At 54.3% G+C, this 21407-nt stretch overlaps 5 protein-coding genes across 5 annotated transcripts; 4 read left to right on the plus strand and 1 right to left on the minus strand.

The window, feature by feature from the left end:
* Positions 1–83: 83 nt before the first annotated feature.
* On the minus strand, positions 84–5737 carry SETTUDRAFT_44927 (uncharacterized protein). Its single transcript, XM_008033121.1, has 14 exons — positions 5412–5737; positions 5186–5341; positions 5014–5035; positions 4903–4955; positions 4681–4845; positions 4421–4629; positions 3772–4372; positions 3703–3722; positions 3011–3062; positions 2489–2893; positions 2054–2434; positions 1930–2006; positions 1368–1880; positions 84–1315 (listed from the first exon to the last, which is right to left on the minus strand). The coding sequence occupies exons 1-14, from the start codon at positions 5694–5696 to the stop codon at positions 265–267; spliced, it is 3990 nt and encodes a 1329-aa protein (XP_008031312.1). The 5' UTR covers positions 5697–5737; the 3' UTR covers positions 84–264.
* Positions 5738–6002: 265 nt separating this feature from the next.
* SETTUDRAFT_166515 (uncharacterized protein) lies at positions 6003–7239 on the plus strand. Its single transcript, XM_008033483.1, has 2 exons — positions 6003–6885; positions 6937–7239. The coding sequence occupies exons 1-2, from the start codon at positions 6009–6011 to the stop codon at positions 7035–7037; spliced, it is 978 nt and encodes a 325-aa protein (XP_008031674.1). The 5' UTR covers positions 6003–6008; the 3' UTR covers positions 7038–7239.
* Positions 7240–7841: 602 nt separating this feature from the next.
* On the plus strand, positions 7842–9037 carry SETTUDRAFT_182196 (uncharacterized protein; the record flags this gene model as incomplete). The annotated part of the gene is made up of 2 exons (XM_008033484.1): positions 7842–8101; positions 8264–9037. The coding sequence occupies 2 exons, from the start codon at positions 7842–7844 to the stop codon at positions 8673–8675; spliced, it is 672 nt and encodes a 223-aa protein (XP_008031675.1). The 3' UTR covers positions 8676–9037.
* A 2228-nt stretch (positions 9038–11265) lies between these two features.
* On the plus strand, positions 11266–14260 carry SETTUDRAFT_144444 (uncharacterized protein). The gene is made up of 4 exons (XM_008033485.1): positions 11266–11386; positions 11464–11776; positions 11840–12977; positions 13030–14260. The coding sequence occupies exons 1-4, from the start codon at positions 11335–11337 to the stop codon at positions 14089–14091; spliced, it is 2565 nt and encodes an 854-aa protein (XP_008031676.1). The 5' UTR covers positions 11266–11334; the 3' UTR covers positions 14092–14260.
* Positions 14261–15024: 764 nt separating this feature from the next.
* SETTUDRAFT_166518 (uncharacterized protein) lies at positions 15025–17588 on the plus strand. Its single transcript, XM_008033486.1, has 4 exons — positions 15025–15578; positions 15626–15885; positions 15935–17251; positions 17327–17588. Exons 1-4 carry the CDS (start codon positions 15070–15072, stop codon positions 17413–17415), a joined length of 2175 nt encoding a protein of 724 aa, XP_008031677.1. The 5' UTR covers positions 15025–15069; the 3' UTR covers positions 17416–17588.
* Positions 17589–21407: the final 3819 nt, after the last annotated feature.

The raw sequence follows: 21407 nt of genomic DNA on the forward strand, positions 1-21407 counted from the left end.
GAGACTGTCGTGGAGAAATCCAGGAACGCGGCTGAGCAATGAGTATTGCCCACGTGACCTCGCCTCACCGTGGAACTTGTCAGCTTTTACAGCTATCAGTTACATTGACTTCAACCATTCGTCCAAAAAAACTCATAGACCACAGCTTTGCAAGCGCTATTTATATACCGGAATAACCATTGCTTGCAAAACCTGAACAAAACTACAGCCGCCATGCGCCTTTTCCCATTTTAGATTTCCACTCATATTTTCGACATTGAATTTCTAGTCACTCAACTCTGCACTCCTGGTGATTTCCTCCTTCAACTCCCTTCCCTTCCTGGCCAAAAGGTTAAGTGCGCTACCGGCAAGCACGAAGCCACACTGATCCTTCGAAAGTGTGTGCTTGGTCTTGATGACATTTTCACTACCATCCTTCTTCTTAACAACCAGCTCAACTTCTCCCTTGCCACCGCTCTTCAGCACATCCAGTAGCCCCCTTGTGGCTACTTGGTCGCAAGCTTCAAACAAGTCGTAGTCGGCCTCGTTGGCGAATGTAAGAGCGACGATACCCTGCTTCTTAAGGTTGGTCTCGTGAATTCGGGCAAACGACTTGGCGAGGATAATGCGTCCACCTAGATAGCGCGGTTGCAGAGCGGCGTGTTCACGGGCCGAGCCTTCGCCGTAGTTGTGCTCTGCCACGACGAGCCATTCAATACCTTGGTCGCGCCACCTCTTGGCCAGCTCAGGAATACCCGATGTCTTGCCGTCCATGTCGTAAGCAACATTGACTTCGTCCGTCTGCGCGTTGACGGCACCAATGAGTGTGTTTTCAGAAATATTAGGCAGGTGGCCCTTGTACTTGAGCCATGGGCCAGCAGCAGAGATGGTGTCTGTTGTACATTGGCCCTTGACCTTGTAGAGTACGCGGAGTCCAGTAAAGTCGGATTCGGGGAACGGTGGGAAGGGGTCGAGAAGTGCTAGACGGCTGGAGGTAGGCGATACGATGACATCGACACTAGCATCAGGGACAGCTGGTGAGGGCATAAAGTCTGGGTTACCGTCTGCAAAGCCTGCGGAGGGAAGGTCGGAGCCCTTGGGCGGCGCAAACTTGAAGGGCTCGCCAGATGGCGTGGGGATGCTGTCAGTCATGGGGTTGAAGGTGGTGGAACCAGAGTATGTCATAGCGGTGATGAGCTCCGGGGAAGCGAGAAAGTTCATTGTTGCGCGGTTACCATCGTTGCGGCCAGGGAAATTGCGGTTGTATGATGTGAATATGGCATTGGATTCGCCCTTCTTGACGTCGTCTGTGCGCTTCCACTGACCAATGCAAGGTCGTCGAGGATGTCAGTACTGCAAGTTCACTCAAATATGGTCACATAACTCACCCGCAAGCATTTGCTAGAACGGTACCTCCAGCTGATGTGAAAGTAGACAAGGTATCATCCCGTTCGAGTGTTGCCCGAATCTGCTCACTGCCTGGTGTAATAAAGAAATCAGCCCTAGGCTTGAGACCAGCCGCTGAGGCCTGCTTCACAATCTCCTCTGAGCGCGTCATGTCCTGGTAAGAACTGTTTGTGCAGCTGCCAATGAGGCCTGCCCCAAATGTCTTTGGCCACCCCTTTTCTTCTACTACCGATTTGAATTTGGACAAAGGGGTGGAGAGGTCAGGAGTAAAGGGTCCGTTAATGTGCGGTTCGAGCTCAGAGAGGTTAATCTCAATGACCTTGTCGTAGACAGCCTCTGGGTCGGGTCGCAAGAGATTCTGCTGCATTGGTGATTGAGAAATCTTGGTAGCTGCCTCGGCAATGGGTCCACGGTGTGTAGCATGCAGGTAGGGGACGTGTGCTGGAGAGAAGGGGAAAAGGGACGTAGTCGCGCCAACTTCAGCACCCATGTTGCTACCATCGTTAGTCTTGCTGGCAAACTACAAGGGAGTTGCAGTCTTACCAAATGGTTGCCATACCAGTGCAGCTCAAAGACTGCACGCCAGGTCCAAAGTATTCAATAATGTAGCCAGTGCCACCCTGCGCATCTGTTAGTCTGCAACACTTGAACATTTCAAATCACATACCCGGACTGTGAGCTGACCAGCCAAGTTGAGAATCACGTCTTTTGGAGAAGCCCATCCACTGAGCTCGCCAGTGAGCTTGACACCCAGGATCTTGGGCGCCTTGAGCTCCCATGGCGCATCTACCAGAGCATCTACCGCATCCGCACCACCCACACCGATTGTAATTGATCCCAAACCACCAGCGTTCGGTGAGTGACTGTCTGTTCCCAGAATCATCACTCCTGGTGCACTGTAGTTCTCCAACACGGTTTGGTGGATAATTCCCGCGCCTGGTGGCCAAAACTCGATGCCATACTTCTTCCCTGCCGACTCCAAGAAATTGAAAATCTCGCTGTTGCCCGCAATGGATTGTGGAAGGTCTGCGTCGGCGCCTTTCTCGCCCTACCGATAGGTCAGCTTGAGACCTGGCTGAGACGCACGAGAAGGTGGACTTACAACAATGAGATGGTCGCAGTGTATGCTTGCAGGGACTGCTGTCGTTGGCAGTCCACAGCTCATAAACTGCAAAAGAGCCATCTGGGCACTGGCATCCTGCATAGCCACGCGATCGGGCTTCAGCTTCAAGTTGGCCTGGCCCCTAATGTCCCTTCCGCCATTTGTATTGCTCAGGAGAGACTCTTCTGGGTTTTCCAGATGCGAGTAGAGAATCTTCTCGGCCAGCGTCAATTGCCGCGAGGAGCCTAGCACACGTCGTACTTCCTCCAGGCGGGAGAGCAGTTTGGCGTACGGCGGGGTACGGGAAGCAACGTCGACATTGCGGGCTTTGGGCAGGTCATGCGATGTAGCTAGACATCTTCGAGGCTGTAGGACAGATTGGCGGAGCGAGGGAAGCAGCTGAGGCTTGTGACTCTGTTAGCATTCTGTTGCCGGCGGATTTCAGTGCAGAGGCGCAAGCATGGCTGTTCAAGTCTCATGCTCATCTTGTATGCAATATTTCCTCGGCGTATAAAAACTCACCCTGCATCTGGCTGCTTGGCCAGCACGAATCATCTGCGACCGCATTCTGAAACTTGTCTGGTGGCGTCAGCACGAGGGCAAAGGTTCAAGAGCGCAGAGCGCATCGGCACAAATTGTCCCAGTGCCAGCGACATCGCTCCGCGGGTCGGTACCGGGGCAAGGGTCAGGCACGCGAACGCCAACGCCGTCAGCGGAGAACCCCTACAATTTCTGCCCAATCACAGCGCTCGTGGAAGTCATCAAGAAAATACCCCGTGCAGCAATACACAGTTCAGGCAAGCAGCGAGCTAGTTCTTCAACATCGACATGAATATTTTGACTGGGTACTGGCTGTCCCACTGGCACCTCGAACCGCTTCTACAAAGTCATCATCACTCAAGTTCGGTAGTGGATCCGACACAAGAACAGTCACAGTCGTTGCAAGAGGAACTCGTGTAATGAAAGCACTCAAATTGGTATCCTAGCAAAAGTATTGACTCCAGATGGGTGGGACAATACTATACCCGACCACCACCACTTGGCGGGGTCCCAGGGTGACCAAGCAAACGCGCCGAAGCGGCAGCGAAAACTTTTGCAACGCAATTCGACATGCTGCGAGTCAATACACAAGGTGATTAAACTGTGCTCAATCAATCAAGTCAAGTTGAGAGGCTGTCATAAGTGCGAGTTCATAGTCGTTGCTTGACACTTACAAGCCGGGCGGTGGGGGAACCTGATAGCGCGTCAGTCAAGGCCATATTGCATCCGACAAGTCGACTTACCGCGCCGTAGTTGGGGGGCGACGCAGCTGGCGGTGGCGGGGGCGGGGGAGCGCCATAGCCAGACGCAGGCTCTGAAGGTGGCGGCGGAGGCGGGGCGGCGGCACCAGCCCCCGGAGCAGGCGACTGTGTTTGTCCATAACCGGCCTGAGCATAGTAAGCGGCATACTGCTGCTGCTGCATGGTAAGATATGCCTGGTAACCACCATACGCGACATAGGGATCCTGATCAGGGTTCTGCTGGTAGTACGCAATCCAGGCTTGTGCGGCATTCGAGTCAAAGGCCTGGCTGTTTGCGTCGGCAGTGGGCGTTGCGGAGGCTGGCGACATGACGGTATCCTGAGCGCCGTAGCCGTTGTGGCCTCCTTGCCCGCCGTGTCCGCCGTATCCACCATAGCTGCCAGCCCCTCCGTAACCATAGCTCTGGCTCCTATCCCGGTCGCCGCGATCGCCGTATCCCGGCCGTCCACCCGAATAGCCGTCGCGATCGCCGTATCGGTTCGTCGGTGGGCGGTCCTTGAAAGCATGGTAGTCTGCCTTTACCTTCTCGAGAAGCTCTTCGCAGAGCTGCTTTGCCTGGGCTACGCCTTCGGGGCGGGGTCCGCTGCATCTCGTTAGCAATGCGACAGTCGCCCACCAAAGCCATACGTACGCGATGTGGAGGTACATGGGCTCATCGCTCTCCTGGCCGGAGTTGGGCTCCATGAAGCCCGAACCGCGACCCTTGATTTGCACTTTGCAGCCTGTCTCCTGTTGAATGAACTTGACATTGTCGCCACCGCGACCGACAACCTGTGCTCGCAAGTTAAAGCCACTGATGGGCTCAAGACCTACGGAGATCTTTTCCTCGGGCCACTTGCGCTGTGGGCAGTTAGCAAGTATATGGCGTGAGAGGGCCAGACAGAGACATACCCGACCATACTCGTCACGCTCAAAGCTCTCGGGCTCGCGACGGCGGAAGCGGCGTTCGTCTACTAGGTTAGGCAGGTCTTCCTTTTTCATTTCTTCAATCATTTCTACAGCCTTTTCCAGGCCTTCCTTGGAGGTGCTGGTGATGCGCAGATATAGCGGCGGGTTCTACGACAAGAGTCAGCGCGCGTCCATGTCGAGTCGGACGGGGCGGTGTCTACTTACAGCAGCAGTAGCCATGTTCTTGTCAGGGTAGTATTCTCCACGAGTCGTGACATCTTTGCATGTATAAGCAGGCATTCTACACGTGAGCAGGTTTAGTCGGGGCATGCGTACCGGCGCCAGTCTCGTCTTTGATCTAGATATCACATGGAGGTTAGCATTTGATAGACACGGGATTGGGGTGCTAGAAGATCAAGTAAGCTCTGGCTCCCAATGCAGAGAGGTCCGCAGACAGAGAAAAGACATGATCCTAGACAATCAGTGAACAGCAAAAACAGTTATTTACCCTCTTTTGTGTGGCGCCCTTTGTCAGTGTGTAGCGGTTACGGAGATCGTTGATTTCAATGTCCTTGATGTAGTCACCGTCTTGCTGGTAAGTCTCGTTGCTAATGGCGGCGGCCGAGTTGGACGCGGGCGACTTGGCTACTGGAGGCGTCGGCGCCTGGGGGGGTTGTGGTCAGTCAGTTGGTGTTCAGCGGGCGTGGGCGCAGAGGGTTCGGGGCGGGACCTACAGAGCGAATCGGCGGCACATCGACGTGCTGGATGCCCTTCTTCGCCTGGATCTGCGCGTTGATCCTCGCCGCCGCAGCCGCCGCGGCCGCGGCCGCCTTGTTCTTGAAGCTGGCCGACGCGGGGCTGTCTGTGCCTTCACGAGAAACCGGGCTGCGAGCGCGATGCGACTCGGACTCTCGTCGCGACGGCGACCTGGAGCGGCGGTCCGTGTCGAAGCGCGAGCGCGGGGGGCGCTCGAGTTCGTCGCTGTCAAAGCGGGAGCGTGGGCGGCGTTCTTCAGACATGATGCAGTTGCTCGCTTGTCAACGGGTGCGGCGTTCAGTTGCAGCAGGCAGAGAGTCGAGTCGAGGGTCGATGGTCGGAGATGGATCAAGCACTTGTGAGAGGCAGCCCTCGCTTACTAGCGTGCCGCGGCTGGAGTTGCCTTGCCTGCCCGCGTGCCTGCGCCTGCGCCTGCGCCTCCGCCTGCGCCTGCGCCTCTGCTGCTCTGCGTGCCTGCTCCGACCATCGGCTGGCGGCGGTTCTTGTGCCAGCGATTATTTCACTCCGCCTTCACACTCCGCCCTCCCACCGCCCACCTCCCCCCCCCAATCGACATGGCCTCCAGGCGCGCAGTACTGCCGCTGCGCAGCTTGCTCAGCAGGCAATGTGCGGGCTCCCTCCGCCTCCAGCAGCGCGCCTCCAGCTCCTCGTCGACACAGGCTCTGGCCTACAAGGCCCTCCACCGCCGCATCGCGCCGCTGCCCACGGAAGACCGCCCTCCTGCATGGTCGGCCCCGGCTGCCGTCAGCAACATCATCTACGAGACGCCGTTGCCCTCGCAGGCCCCGCCCAAGAGTCACATCCTCAATTGCCTGGTGCAGAACGAGCCCGGTGTGCTGTCGCGAGTGTCGGGCATCCTGGCCGCCCGCGGCTTCAACATTGACAGCCTGGTCGTCTGCAACACCGAGGTCGACGATCTCTCCCGCATGACGATTGTGCTGCAGGGCCAGGATGGCGTTATAGAGCAGGCCCGCCGCCAATTGGAGGACCTGGTGCCCGTGTGGGCGGTGCTCGACTACACGCAGTCTCCGCTGGTCCAGCGTGAGCTGCTGCTTGCCAAAGTTTCGATTCTCGGCCCCGAGTACTTTGAGGAGCTGCTTGCCCACCACCGCGAGATGGCCCAGCCGCCGGAGACGGACGGACACGAAAGCGAGCACACCTCGGATGAGGCGCGGAATGCGGCGGCGCACGAGGCCGCACGTGAGTCGCTGAGGAGGGACTACCATCCGACAAACCTGCCCGTCAGTCAGGCGCTTCGGCACAAGCATGAGCATCTGCGCGCCATTACATTTATGACTCATCAGTTTGGCGGAAAGGTGTTGGACATCAGCACAAACAACTGTATAGTGGAGGTGTCAGCAAAGTCTACCAGGATCGACTCTTTCATGAAGCTCATTGCTCCGTTCGGCATCCTGGAGTCTGCAAGGACTGGTAAGCGGCCCGAAACCGACATGACGGGAGCGTACACTAACAGTTGATCAGGTCTGATGGCGCTGCCCCGCTCACCGCTCCACGCGAGTGCCGAGGTGGAGGAGATGGAGGCACAGGACGTCGTCGACAACAGCCTGCTTCCCCCGGGCTAAGCATTTGATGGGCCACGTCAAGCTTTTTCTTGTGTCTACATAGTGCGGATCATACATATACGTATATAGCATGGCGTTTTCCCGGGGCGAAACTGGCTATGGGCGGGAGGCTGCAGTAGTGCTTGATTCGTTCCGAAAACGCAAAATGACGTGATGCCTCGATATTGCAAGCGAAATTCAATCTATCCTCTGTACAACGTACACGTATGCATCCATTCGTGTTTCCATCTATGTACATATGAACACCCCCCATGGGGTATATCCAGCCGATTCGTAAGCAACGTCGCATTACTTATTGAGCTGTGGAGCCTCATTGGCCGCGGCTACGGCTCAGTACCAGGGCCGGTCGGCCTCCGGTCTTGTTTCACCCGGCGTGACGATTACCTAACCACTGGAAATGCCGCACCCAGCAGGTAAGATGTTTGCTAATACTGCGGAATAAGCGAAAAGCTTGCTGTGACACCATTGCAGTAGCAACGTAGCAAAGACGGCGCCCAGCCGGCCCATAGACCTGACAGCATCGGACCGAATCGTGTCTGAGAAGCTGAATTACATAAGTAGATATATATGCCCGCCCAGTCCGACAGACGGGTAATTCATATTACGATACCATACCAAGCATTCTCGACTGACGTTTTCCCCTCTTCCCAAGTCCCGGTTCTGTCGCTTCCAACACTTGGCTCTCGGCATTTGCTCGCTCATTGGGTGCCTATCCTGTCGTCCTTGTATCACTTGTTGTTTTCGTTAGCGTTTCTCTGGTCCTTCGTCCAGCCAAACATAGACCCTGCTATACAATAGGCTACCATGGGAGGAGGAGTGCATATCCCCATTCCGGCGGGCACCGTCGAGGACACGTTCGAGCACGCCATTGAGATTATTGCCGAGACCTTCAGAGACGATCCGTTCCAGCGGTATGCGTTGATCGAGGAATTGCAAGCAGAGGGCGTGCGCGACATCAGCTATGAGTTGAACAAAGCAGTATTTAGCGATGTCATTCCGGGCATGGTCCAGGATGGCGCAAGGTCCCTTACTACCGTTGAGCTAAGTGGGGTTGCTAGTGTCTGGTACGTATGTCGTCGTCATGTTGGTCTTGGCAACGAATGCTCTTTCTGTACATGTAATCTTTTTTTCTTTTTGCCGTCACAAAAAAAGGAAAAAAACGAAAGAACAAAAATGCTCAGGTAGAATACCTGATTTTGACGACAGTAAACTGACTCACCAGCTAGGGTCGTACAGGCCGTAACGCCAACCTTCACACCTATTCCGCACTTTCCTTATGCCGTAAATGAGATCAACGGTCTTGCTCACCAGGCCCGGAGAAAACACGTCCCTAAAGGATGCAAAGAAATGCTGCACCTCATCCTCTTGGGCAACGACCGGTCCCATCCGTCCCATGACCCATCGCGCAATTCAAAGGTCAGCGACGTAATCCGGCCGGTGCTGCAGATGGCCAAGGAAATGAAATGGCCGGTGGTGTTGGAAGCCACGACAGAGAAGAGCAGGGATGTCTATCTGCATCTGGGACTTGAAATCTTGGAGGAGATCACCGTGGGCAAAGGAAAGATTGATCGCGAGGGAAGAGCAAAGGAGGGGGGCGAGGGCTGTTTGCTCTGGTCTATGATGAAGCGGTGTGATTGAGCTCGCTGGCCGTCTGCGTCATAATTGTCTGCTGGCTGGTCGCTTGCATGTGGATTACAGCTGTCGTCTCGGTTCTCCGTGTCCCTTCTTGGACGCAGCCGAGGTCGACATGTAAGTGGAGGAAAAGGAGGCGAGAGATAAGAGGGATAGACTTTTTGCTTTTGGGCCAAATCATAGACGATGGCGAGATCCGAATGGCGGGGTATAGCATACAGTTGGCAGTCTAGGTGTAGATTGCGCGGCAGATGCACGTCTGCCCGCAGGCCTGGTATATGCAAGCAGAGCTGCAATAGGGAGCGAAATAGTGATCGGGCCAAGCAGGCATGGCGTGTGTTGGCAACAATTAGAAGCTCATGTGTCGCCCCAGTGCCGTCCACGCAAGCAAGTGAATCAGCTCCAATGCTGCGCTCCGTAAACCGGAGGCTGAGTCCCAGCGTGGCGCAGCAGCTGGGCACAACGTGTTAGCATAGGGTACACGTAACGGGACAGGCCAAACCATGCTTTATGCGTGAAGCGAGCGCGCGGCCTCAGAATTGAGTTGATGGGAAAAGACATGGAGGTTTGGAGCGGCAGAGCGGGTGCAGGTGCAGTCATGTCGAAAACAAACGCGAACCATCCATAGCACCCACGTGGGCGGCATCAGCCTCGCGAGTGGAAGGAGCAGCCTCCCAATGCAGCAGCCGCGACTGTAGACGCCCGCATGCCAAAGGCCGCAAGCCGAGGCGCGCCCCTGCTCGCTACCGGTTGCAGTTGTGCCTCTCTAGGCAGGTGAGCACGCGACCGTGGCGACGCAGAGCCTGCATGCATATGCCTGCGCTGGCCAGGACATGCACGCAATGTCTGTGTGGCTGCCAGATGCCGGAGTCCGTGGAATATCGGCTATGCATATTGATCCTTCGAGGGCCTGTTTCGTCAGGCCATCTATCTCGTCTGTGTCCGTGTATCAAGATGCGCAGTGGATGAGGATGCCGCCTCCGTTCTGCAAAGGGTTTGTTTTAAAGCCGGGACATGCCGAGCGGGGACGCTGTTTGTAATGAAACAGCCTAGAGCCCCCTCTGTGAGATATTTCAAACGCGCCGAGCTCATCCAGAGAAAGGGGGAGTTCGCCGTGTAGCAGCAGGAGCAGACGACGGATAGCATAAGCCATAATCTCAAAGTGAAAAGCACCGCAGTCTTCGCCTATCCGGATCCCCACGAAAGGCAAAAGCAGCCGGCGGCCACCCGTCGCAGGGACTTTGATCGAGGGCTCAAGTGGGCCTGTATGCCCATAGCATACTATACACATAGTCCACAAGCCGTGGAGCCGCGGTCACTTCTGGCCCAGAGCCCACGGCGCCGTGGAGAAGCCCGACTCTGCTGTCCTCATGCCCTGGAGAAAATTGAGTCGAGATCTCCAAAGTGGCATGTTGGTTCCGCCTCTGCCCCACCAGACGCCGGTGGAGATGTTCGTTGCGCGCCGGTGCAGGCGGTATGGGCCATCCTTGTCGCAATGCAAGCTTTTCTGCTCCATATTTCTCCAGATATAGCCATTGTCCAATCAGCAGCGGGCGGTGACATGGCGTACAGCGGTGTCTCGTCGACTTGACGATATCCCTTGACCACATCTGGTGATGTGTGCAGCAGTTTCGATCTGAGTTTGACGATCCAGACGGTCGGGGGGACCGCGCAGTCCATGTCGCCTGTCGTCTGCAATTAGACCTGCTTAGCCGTATCTCTCCCAGGCCCGCGGCGGGCCCGTTCCACCAATGGGGGCGCTGTTGCTCTTGGTGGGCATATCTGATGGCGAAGATGCATACTTGTATGTAGGCAGGCGTGGGCTGGCTGGAATGGGCTGCGAGGGACCTCGGAGCACAAAAAAAAAGATTCCTTCGTCGTCCTGCTTCTTCTTCCCTCTGCGGCTGTTACATGCACATGCACATGCACATGCGGCGGCGTGCGGGTGTATGCTTCCCGCTGGTGGTTGCAATGGCGTTGGCTGGTGTTGAGTGGGCAGCGGATGGTCGTGGTTGGCGGGCGGGCTGCCGTCAGTCTTCATCAGCGACACACCCTTGCACGTGCAGCAGCCAGGATGGGCGAGGGCAAGGGCGAGGGAACGGGCAGGGATGCGGATAGCGTGAACCAGCGTGCGGAGCCTGCTACACGGGGGCCTACTGCTGGCCGATGTCATTGCACTCCAAGATTGGGCATTGGCATCGCCATGCATAGGGTACGCTCATTCACTCACGGTCCTTACTGCTTTTCGCAAGCCGCCGTGCTGCCTGCTGGCCGTGTTTTGGGTCAATGGTCCGGTCAGTACATAAGCCCCAGACGTCCGGCAGCACACGCAAAGGTCCGATTCACTACTCGGCGCGGCCACGCGAGCTGTTGATGGCCATATTATTGTTATTGCGTCCCAATCAACCCGCACGGTAAGCTGCCCGCCCACGCCCTCTCTCGGCCGTTCACCGGCCAAACGCCCTCCGATGCCGTTGTGAAGCTCGCAAACACGCCATGCTTCCAGCCAGCGCTCGGGCGTTAGCCTACTTATCGCGACCGGGCTATCTAACCGTTGGCAGATCGCAATCCCTCGCTTCTTGTGACGGCGCCTCCAAGACTACACGTCGCGCCTCGCTGACCGTCCCTGCGACTCCAGTCTCTCGACTGCCGTTTGTCTGTTGGAATGAAGTACGGCGATACCCTGCGGCAGAGGTCCATACCAGAATGGGGCCATTGTGAGTACCCGCGCCCTCACCCGCGCCTCGGCCCACGACGCCGACCATTCCGGGGGCTAACAGACGGGCGCATGCAGACAACATTGATTACGACTACCTCAAGGAACTCATCAAGCACCAGACCACGCCCGGCACCAACAAGGCCGTCTCCATCCCAGGACAGGGCGAGAGCACCGAGCGGGCCTTTGGCGACACCTTCTTCAGGGTGCTCGCGGAGCAACATGATCGCATCAACCTATTCGTGCGAAGCAAGAGCGGCGAGATCGAGCGGCGGCTGGAGCACATCAGCAAGACGCTGCAGCAGCTGCGCGCAAAACGCGACCCTGCGAGCGGGCGTCTGGCAGCCCGAACCGTCGAGAGATATGCAAAGATTGAGGCGGACGTCATTAGGTACGCCACTACACGCCCCGTCGCCAACGCGCGTCGACGGCCGCCTCGCTAACCCAAACCCAGGACTGGCGAAGAAATAAGATCGCTTTCCCGCTTCCAAGTCACCCAACGTACCGGCTTCATCAAGATCTTGAAAAAGTACAAGCGCTGGACCAAAGACAAGGAACTTGCTCATGTCTTCAAGCAGGAGATTGGCAGCCGCCCAGACAGTCTGTTTCAGCTGGATCTAGGCTATCTGCTAGACCAATTTGTCGACGCACTCGACACGCTTCGCTCTGCTTTCGACGTCGATGGCACATCAGCTGCCAATGCCACCCACGTTACCGGCCAGTCGTCGGCTGCGCGTATATCACGGAGTCTGGAGAAGGGAGATGACATAGACTTCGACCTAGCGCTTGACACGGTCCCTCTGGGCTCAAAAGGAAACAAGGCAACATATTGGATACACCCGGACCACGTTGTTGAGGCACAGGTGCTGCTGCTTCAGCACATGCGACTTTACATCAACAAAACAAGGCGCAATTCGTCCGTCCGGGGAACGCCGCTTCGCCGCTACCCTTCGACAGCCAACATTGACACCTACTTTGGCAACGAAGACACAACTGGACTTGTTGTGCTCGACCACGCCGAGGCCTTTGCTTTTAAGCAAAATGCAAGTACTATAGGCGCGGCCGAAGAGACGCAAGGCGTAACGGGCATCAAGGCAGCCGGTCAGGTGCGTTGTTGCGCATCAGAGCAAGCGGCAGTTGTTGTTTGTACCGACGCCGATACCCCACATCCATCGCCAGACAGTGTCAGGATGGCAAAGATGGAACGTAAATCTTTGACAAGATTCTTGGATACATCTGCCGACGAAGATAATGTGAAGCACGCTGGCAGTCCCACAGAGTCCACAAAGGACAACGCCCTGGCTATTCGCCAATGGCTTACCGAGCATCAATCTACCAAGCCCATTGCCGGTGCACTCTTCAAGCGCACAAGGTTTACTGGGCTCCACAACAACTCTGCAGGAGGTATATGGGCAACTCTGGACAGGGACGTCTGCTTTACGGAGAGCTTATATAACGACCTGCAAGACGATGACTGGACGGTGGCTGCCCGCTCAGAGTCAGCTAAGAAGTTTCCTCATGCCATTCTAGAGATCCGCCGTGAGGGCAATCAGGCTACGTCTCTTATCCAGACTCTTGACCGAAGTCATTTGGTACGTCAAATCCCGACAGTATATATATCATTGCCTGCGCTAATGACACCAGGTCGAGCGTGTCCGAGGTTTTTCTTTGGAAGCACACACTGTATGGGCTTGCTGCAAGCCGAGTGCCATGCCTGCGCCTTTTTGGGTCGCCCTCTTAGACAAGGACATCCGCAAGCTGCCGGAGCCTGTCAAACGACGGAGTCGAAAAGCTAGGGACAGCACAAACGCATCAGTATCTCAACTCTCTCCCCCAGCCACTTCGACATCCAACACATCGTATGACGGTCAGTCTAGCCCGCTTGCGTCACGCTACGAAGAGTCTTCTGCAACCTCGGTGCATGAGTTTGTCGACCCACCACCACTGCGGGCGTTCAGGAAGAAGAGCCGCAAGCCCTTTTCCGACTACCCTGAGCCAATGGTTTCGGCCGAGCCAGAGCCAGAGGTACAGCAACGGTACTGGAATGAGTATGATAATCCTGAAGATGAAGAAACAGGCTATTATATCTATGTCGACCCCGACGCGCCAGTCAAGTTTCCCGGACAAGACTTTTTTGCAGCATGCGCAAGGAAAACGAGAAGACTATTTGGAATCAAAGAGGAGCCTGACGAGGAATCCCTCTCTGGCATGGAAGACTCGGACGATGACACTATCGACTCATCGCCTATAATTCGCGCGGCAAACTATGGGGCAATAGCATCCAACGGACAGGATGCAGGACACAAAGGCTACTTCAGCACGCTGTTCCGGTCGCTGCGTGACCCTCGCCGTGATGCGGATATACTGAACGAGCGGCGGGCACTGCTGGGCCAAGTTGAGAGTCACCAGCACAAGGTGGAGATGACCAAACTACGGTTTTACTCGACTGCTCTGGGTGCCGCTGTTGTGCTGGACCTCATTCTGGGCCTCATGACAATAACCAGCCGGAAGAAGGAGAGAGGTGTTGTGGATGCTGGCGTCATGATTGGTACCATCTGCACCCTCGTCTTGTGTGTTGTTGCTGTCATCAGCATGCAGACGCGGAGAGAGCGATTGGGGTGGGTGCATCAGGGGGTGGTGTTGAGCATCACGGGTGGGGTAGTGGCGGTGGATGTACTGCTTTTACTGTGGGTAATACGGATTTAGCAAAAGGGGGTGCGCCTGGGTCCAATTTTTCGGCGGCCGTGTGTTCTGTTGGGTATCTGGAGGCGTCTTGGGCTGGGGCGCGATTGACGGCGGCGTGCTTGGGATTTGGGTAAATGTATGTGCATGCTGGCGCATGTGGATAGGATTGGGCATCGAGGGGAGAGATGGCCCGTACGATAGTCGCTCTGAATCGCTGTCAGCAACACCGTTCAAGACACGACTCCACATTCCATGAGATCATCATGAGGCTCTGCGATCCACTATGCTTGGCGTGTCTCCGTGGGGGGTGCCGCTTCCGGCTGGCTACTCCACCAAAATCGTGATGGGGAGCACGTCGGATGGGCTTCCGTGTCTGGCCTGGCAGCCCGCCACACGCCACACGCCCGCTCTTGCTCTCGCTCTCGCTCTCTGCCAGCCAGAGAGGCGGGCGACCATGGCCGAGCAAGTGCAAGAGTGAGAGTGCGGGCAGGCGGCGTGGATGCAAGATGCAGATGCATATCCAGAAGCACAGACTAGCAAGCGGGCTGCGTCCAGTATGTCCTGCGGCGCTTCGGCGGCAGAGGCGTGCATTGTCCGTGTCGGCGTCGACTGTCTCGGCTTTCCCAAAGTGGAGCGCAACCTAACGCGAACCCACGCTTTCGTCATCTCAAGCGGCTGATGGCCTTCAGACTTTGAAGCTCCACTGTTCCAAACTGCCACCTTTCCTTCACGCCCTCTCTGCCCCCGGAAAAACACGTCCTCATTGAGCTCTATGCTCGCCATGCAATTTTGAATCCCGTTACGAGGTGAGTCGACAATGCCATGCTGACCCCCCTCGTCTCCGCTGCACGGCCGCTGATTGTATCTGACCATATGTCCATGTAGGCTCGAGCCTCAGCACATGACTGTAGTATTTCTTGAAGAGAGCCTGTAGAATAGACCACCAGCGCCTGGAGCGATTGCCCCTCCAGAGACACACCTACCCATCCATACGTCGCAATGGCTGCCCGACGAGGAAGCCGCTTCATCAAGCCACTGCTCTACACAGCCGGAGCCGGAGCAGTCGGTGCGGGCGCCCTCTATGTTAGCCTACGACCTCGCGATATCCCTGGCAGCGAAGCCGCTGCAGTCCCTCCCCCGACATATGGCGAGGGAGGCGTCTTCCGCCCACCACAATTCCCCGTGGCCAAGAGCCGCGACGAGCAGATTGCACAACTGAAGCGCAGCGCTGGCGTCGTCTCGCAGGTTGCCGAGAAGGCAAGGAAATGGATCGGGGGCGGGAGTTCAACGTCCGCCGACAAGGTCGAAGAGGAGCCATACGACCTCCTGGTTATCGGTGGTGGCGCAACCGGAGCCGGTATTGCGCTTGACGCCGTCACACGCGGTCTCAAGGTTGCGCTCGTCGAGCGCGACGACTTTAGCAGCGGTACCAGCAGTAAGAGTACCAAGCTGGTACACGGCGGTGTGCGATACCTCGAAAAGGCCGTGTGGAATCTTGACTACAACCAGTAAGCAGCCTGTTTGTTTCTGCCATTTCTAGACTGACTCATCCCAGATACTCACTCGTCGTCGAAGCCCTTCGCGAACGTCGTTACTTCTTGGATACCGCGCCTCACCTGTCACAATGGCTCCCCATCATGATCCCTATCCAGAAGTGGTGGCATGCGCCCTACTTCTGGGCTGGCACCAAATTCTACGATTTCCTCGCTGGAGCAGAAAATATCGAGTCCTCCTACTACATGACAAAGAGCAAGGCCCTAGACGCATTCCCCATGTTGAAGAAGGAAGGTCTTGTCGGAGCTCTGGTCTATTACGGTAAGTTGGCCCAACGATTCGTTTTCGCATCCGTATCTGACGTGAGTAGATGGTGCTCACAACGATTCTCGCATGAACGTTTCGCTTGCCATGACTGCTGCGCTATATGGCGCTACGGTTGTCAACCATCTCGAGGTCACCAGCCTTGAAAAGGATGCCAATGGCCGCCTGTGTGGTGCAAAGGCAAAGGACCTTATTGCCGAGAGCAACGGCAAGAAAGCCGAAGAGTTCTCCATCAAGGCCAAGGGTGTGATCAACGCCACGGGTCCCTTTACCGACTCTATCCGCAAAATGGATGAACAGGATGTTCCAGAAATCGTTGCTCCAAGCTCTGGTGTCCACGTCATTCTCCCTGGTTACTACAGCCCGGCAAACATGGGTCTCATTGACCCCAACACTTCCGATGGCCGTGTCGTCTTCTTCTTGCCATGGCAGGGCAACACTATCGCCGGTACCACAGACACTGCATGTGATATTAAGCAGAACCCTGTTGCTGGCGAAGAGGAGATTGATTGGATCTTGAACGAGGTCAAGCGCTATCTACAGCCAGAGATCAACGTCCGCCGTGGCGATGTCCTCGCAGCTTGGTCTGGCATTCGTCCCCTTGTCCGCGATCCCCAAGCGAGCGCGACTGAAGGTCTTGTCCGCAACCACTTGGTCACCACTTCTCCCTCTGGGTTGTTGACCTGCTCAGGTGGCAAGTGGACAACTTACCGCCAGATGGCCGAGGAGACTGTCGACGAGGCGATTAAAGAATTCGGCCTTGAGCCTCAGCCACTCGTGAACCCTACTCTGATTAGCGGAACTGAGGTCAAGGACGAAGCTCCTCTCGACGGTACCTGCCAGACTCATCGTGTTCGCCTTGTTGGTGCGCACGGTTTCTCCAAGACCCTCTTCATCAACCTTATTCAGCACTACGGCATTGAGACGGACGTGGCCAAGTACTTGTGCCAGGCGTATGGTGACCGTGCCTGGTCTGTTGCAGCCCTCTCAGCACCTACTGAGCAGCGCTTCCCTGTTCGCGGAATCAAGATGTCTGAGCTCTACCCCTACATTGACGGTGAGGTCCGCTACTGCGTCCGCCACGAGTACGCTCAGACCGCCACTGATGTAATTGCCCGCCGCATGCGCCTCGCCTTCCTGAACGCCCAGGCTGCCCTTGAGGCCCTCCCCAAGGTCATTGACATTATGAGCGAGGAACTCAAGTGGGACAACAAGCGCAAGGAGCTCGAGTGGAAGAACGGTGTCACTTTCCTCGGCTCCATGGGTCTTCCCAAGAGCAAGCTTTCTCTTACCCGCAAGGAAGTTGAGAGCGGTGCCGTCGGCAAATATGCCGACGAGGAGCACCACCTCTACGCACGCCATGGTGAGTCGAACCCTGATGACGAGGCTTGTGCAAACCTCTTTGCGTTTGGGATTAGGCTAAATGAAATCTTTCTAGACAAACCCAGCGAGCCTCTTGCATCGGATAGCAAGTTCAAGACTGGCCAGAACCCCGTTGTTCGCCGCGAGTCCGAGGCCAACAAATAAGTGCCTCGACGTGTCGACATGTATGGCATAGTGTATGAGTAGGAACTTTGATTCGTCCTATTTCTACACCGGTCTTCTATTCCTATCTCCATCGGCGCGCGGGCGTATTCGAGTCGGCATCCATGTTGCCTGGCGCTTGATACCCCATGCGCATGGCTGGCGTCCCGTTTTTTTCTCTACCTGTCGCACGTTTGTACATAATCAATCTACATTAGCGTCACCTCGAAGATGAAGAAAAATCGAGTCAAGCCAGCTATCTGCTTTTTCCATATTTTTAAGTTTTCGTTGAATGCAATGCTCACACGTGTGTGTGTATATACGAGTCCCCCGACCTCCGACCCAGTCAGTCTGTGTAACGTGTTCACCGCTAGTGCACACTAACCACTACTACTTTGCTGTCTTGGTCTTGTCTTCTCCACACTTGGGACCCCACAGCTAAGTAACTAAACTAACCAACTAACCAACTATAGTACGCTTATTCTTGATGTCGTATCTACGCTACTGTTGCTGCCCACTGCCCACTGCCCACTTTGTCCCCCTCACTTTCTCCCGTATCCACTCTCTCCCGTATCCGCAATGACCCACATTGTCGCCGCCGTTGTTGTTGTTGTCGCCGTCCAAGTCTCGACTCTTACCTGCTTACACTAGGTGTAGTGTTGTCGTGTATGCATGCATCCATGTACCATGTACACTGGCGATCTGGATGCGGTATCTGCTTCTTTTTCTCTTTTTCTTGTTTTTTTTTGGCCAATGGAAATGCGGTTCTAGGATTTAATGCGGAGGATGCGTGTGAGTTGGGTGAGTGAGTGAGTGAGTGAGTGAGTGGGCAACGGGTGTAGAAGGAGTGTTGTAGTTTACATGCATGGGTGGACGTAGTGATTTCTTTCTTTTTTTTGTATGCGTGGGTGAACGAATGATTTGGATGTGCTGATGCAGTGGATTTTACGATACGGTAGGTAGAGTACGTGGTGGGAGATTGGACTAAGGTGAGATGCTATGCTTGGTATAGTGTGTGTGTGTGTGTTTGTGTCGTAAGTGGGTAATTATTCTACATTGTAGATATTTTTGAAAAGCTAGCAAGAAATCCGTTGCGTTAGCACGTCGGAATCACTCGTAAAACAAATAAAGCGAAGACATGTCAAGAGCCTGTGGTAAAAGCGAGAGTTCGTTTGTAAGATAGACTTTGCTTGGTGGCCTATTGCTTGCAGTGATGTTTGATTTCAGACGCTACATGAATAGCACGGAGGGTGAGTAGGGTATGTAGTTGATATATTGCACTAACGTTACATACAAATCTCACTCGTACAAAGATGGCGTGGTTGTGTGGTAATAGGTGCGTATAATCGTGAGTATGACTTCGCCTGATGACTAGGAAACAATAAAATGTTGTTTTTATCCATCTATGCAGTGGCAGCGTATGGCTAGTATTATCAATACACGTGATTCTTGTACGTAACGTCTACTTGTAGCTCTGACGACTCACATACAATCCAGTCGTCGCCTAAGCTCTCGACATTCAATAGAACTAGTGTTGAGTACTCTCAGGCCCGGAATAGTATCTTGTAACATACCTGCTCTCCCTGCTGCTATACGAACACCTGATTCGTATCGAATGAATCAATTTATGATTTCGTAACCGGAAGAAGAGTCCGAATTGCATGCGGCGGTTTGATGGGTATGACGGAACTCCGATTCTCTCTCGGAACCCTTTGCCGAACGGGTAAGTAACATGCGGTAGACTATACTCCAAATAGTCTTTCTTTTCTTATTTGAACAAAACTTACCAAGCACTACGCATGGCTGTCAGCACTTTTAACCCCCGAGCTATTTAGTGCTTATCTGAGGCATTTCGCAAACAAGGCCAATTGCACCGTTGTTACTAATTACGTATTCCCTCAATGGCATGCGTAAGCAGCTTAGTTTTTTCTCTTTGTGAAAACAGGGTACCGTAGTGTTTGGGCTTTGAGGGTGCTTTCGACACTATCGCAGCGGATTCCACAACACTGTAGATAATATAGTAATATTATGCACTAAACCATGTACTAATCATGTCCATGTATATGAGATCCTCCATTTCTACCGCGTTTCTTTCTATAAAGATGCGTGTTCGTTGTTGGCCTTGAAGATCTATCAACGTCCTCGCCAGCCCCCAGTCTAACAGTAGTCGGCATACACATTGTCGTGCCAAACTCGGCAGTTATTGCCGTCGTTAAAATCCAACTGTGGGAATTAAAGGTTATTATGATTGCAAAACTGGCTTCTTCCATGGGCTGTTGGTCACTTACGCGACACCTCCAAGTGCCAGAAGATGTGCTGCAAAATGGCACGCCGTCAACATTGTGGTTTACTTTTCCCTAGGCCCATGTTAGCTGCAGTACTGGGTGCGAACAAAGCTTTCGGGAGTGCCATACATAGTATGGTGGAGATTGTCCTGTAGATCCGTATGGTGGAGATTGTGCTGCAGATCTGTATGCAAGGACAGACGCGAGGATGAGGTATGATAGCGAAAACTGCATTTTGCTGCTTCTGAAAAGGTATTTTGTGTCAAGTTGCTGTGGTTGGTAGAGTAGAGAGCTGCAGAAAACACGAGGTACGATGATGTCCTTTTTATACACGATTTATTATAGTTCGAGATGTGGTCGTGTTGGGAACGGAGTGGTGGGATGAATTGGAAAGAGCAGAGTGATGAGATTGTTGGCGGTGGGATGCTTTCGGAAGAGCAGATTAGGATACTCGATTTCATTATAGTTCATGATGTGGCCGTGCTGGAGACGGATCAATGCAGTGGCTTGAGATGCGTAGAGTGAGGAGATTGTTAGCGGTGAGAGTATTTTGGAAAAGCAGACTAGATGGTGTGACTTTTGTATGTTCAGGTAGCTTTTCAAGGAGACTGTTCGATACTTCAATGCCAACTAATGGTCAGAAGCACATAGAAAGGCGTGTCAATTGAGATGCCATCGAATGCCATCGAAATCATAGCTTCTACCAAGACCGATGCTCGCATACACACTCCGATGTTGGTTTTGCGGTAAATGCCGCCCCGATCCATTGGATTACCTTGACTAATACCGCAGATCAGCATTTCGGATGCTTACCGGTCCCTACGCTCGCTGCTTCCTCGGTAACACGCTCGTCTCACTTTGCTTATTCTTGAGAATTTCATAGCTATTCTCGCAGCCTTCGTCTTTGTCGTCCAATGCCTTGCTACTACTACTGCGTAGATGTTTATACATGAACCAGTCGCTCACCGAAGAGGGATAACATATGATATGCTGGTATTATCCGCTGTTGCAACATCAAGATTATCTCACCCGTAGCTTTTTCCGCAAGCCAAATTCAGCTTGAGCTTGACGGTGTTCAGTTTCATACATCGTTTTGGTAGCAAGTAGGCGAGAACACCAAGTGTATCCCCATCAGTGCCACTCTCTGGTTACTTGCAGCTTTGCTTCGCTCAATGCATGCCTTCACATGAATAACTATTGATTGAAACAAGTCTTGTATGCACTCGGTTCCCCACACAATCTCATGTGGTGACAGCGACTCAACTTTGCTCTCAGATTTGCTGGATATGCTTCAAGGTACACGCAGCATGCCAGCACAAACTAGGCATTTCTCATTCTTGCAACAAGCTAGTGTCCATCTCTGGATGGAGCGAATGAAGACCAATTAAGAAACAAGCTAGGCATTGCAAGTATCCTTGGCTAACCTTGTGCTCTGGAAACTGCCTATTTGGAAAAGCTGTTGAAAGCAGCAGATTCTAAAAGGAGAACGATCGTCGAGCGTGTTTGTTTTAGCCCGAATGAGGTAAGAGGGATGAACTAGCAGCCGCTAGCCCTTCCATCCTTGTGCAGCGCCAACTGCTCGTTTCAGTTGCCACTTTGTCTTTGTTGATGTTCTTAGCTTACATCAGAATGTTTGTGGGATTTAACTAGCCCCACCACAAAGTGCGCGCGCGGCCTCACCAAAACTACCTTAAAAACGAGGCTATAGAG

The sequence above is a fragment of the Exserohilum turcica genome, assembly GCF_000359705.1.
Source record: "Exserohilum turcica Et28A unplaced genomic scaffold SETTUscaffold_9, whole genome shotgun sequence".
Lineage (NCBI taxonomy): Eukaryota > Fungi > Ascomycota > Dothideomycetes > Pleosporales > Pleosporaceae > Exserohilum > Exserohilum turcicum.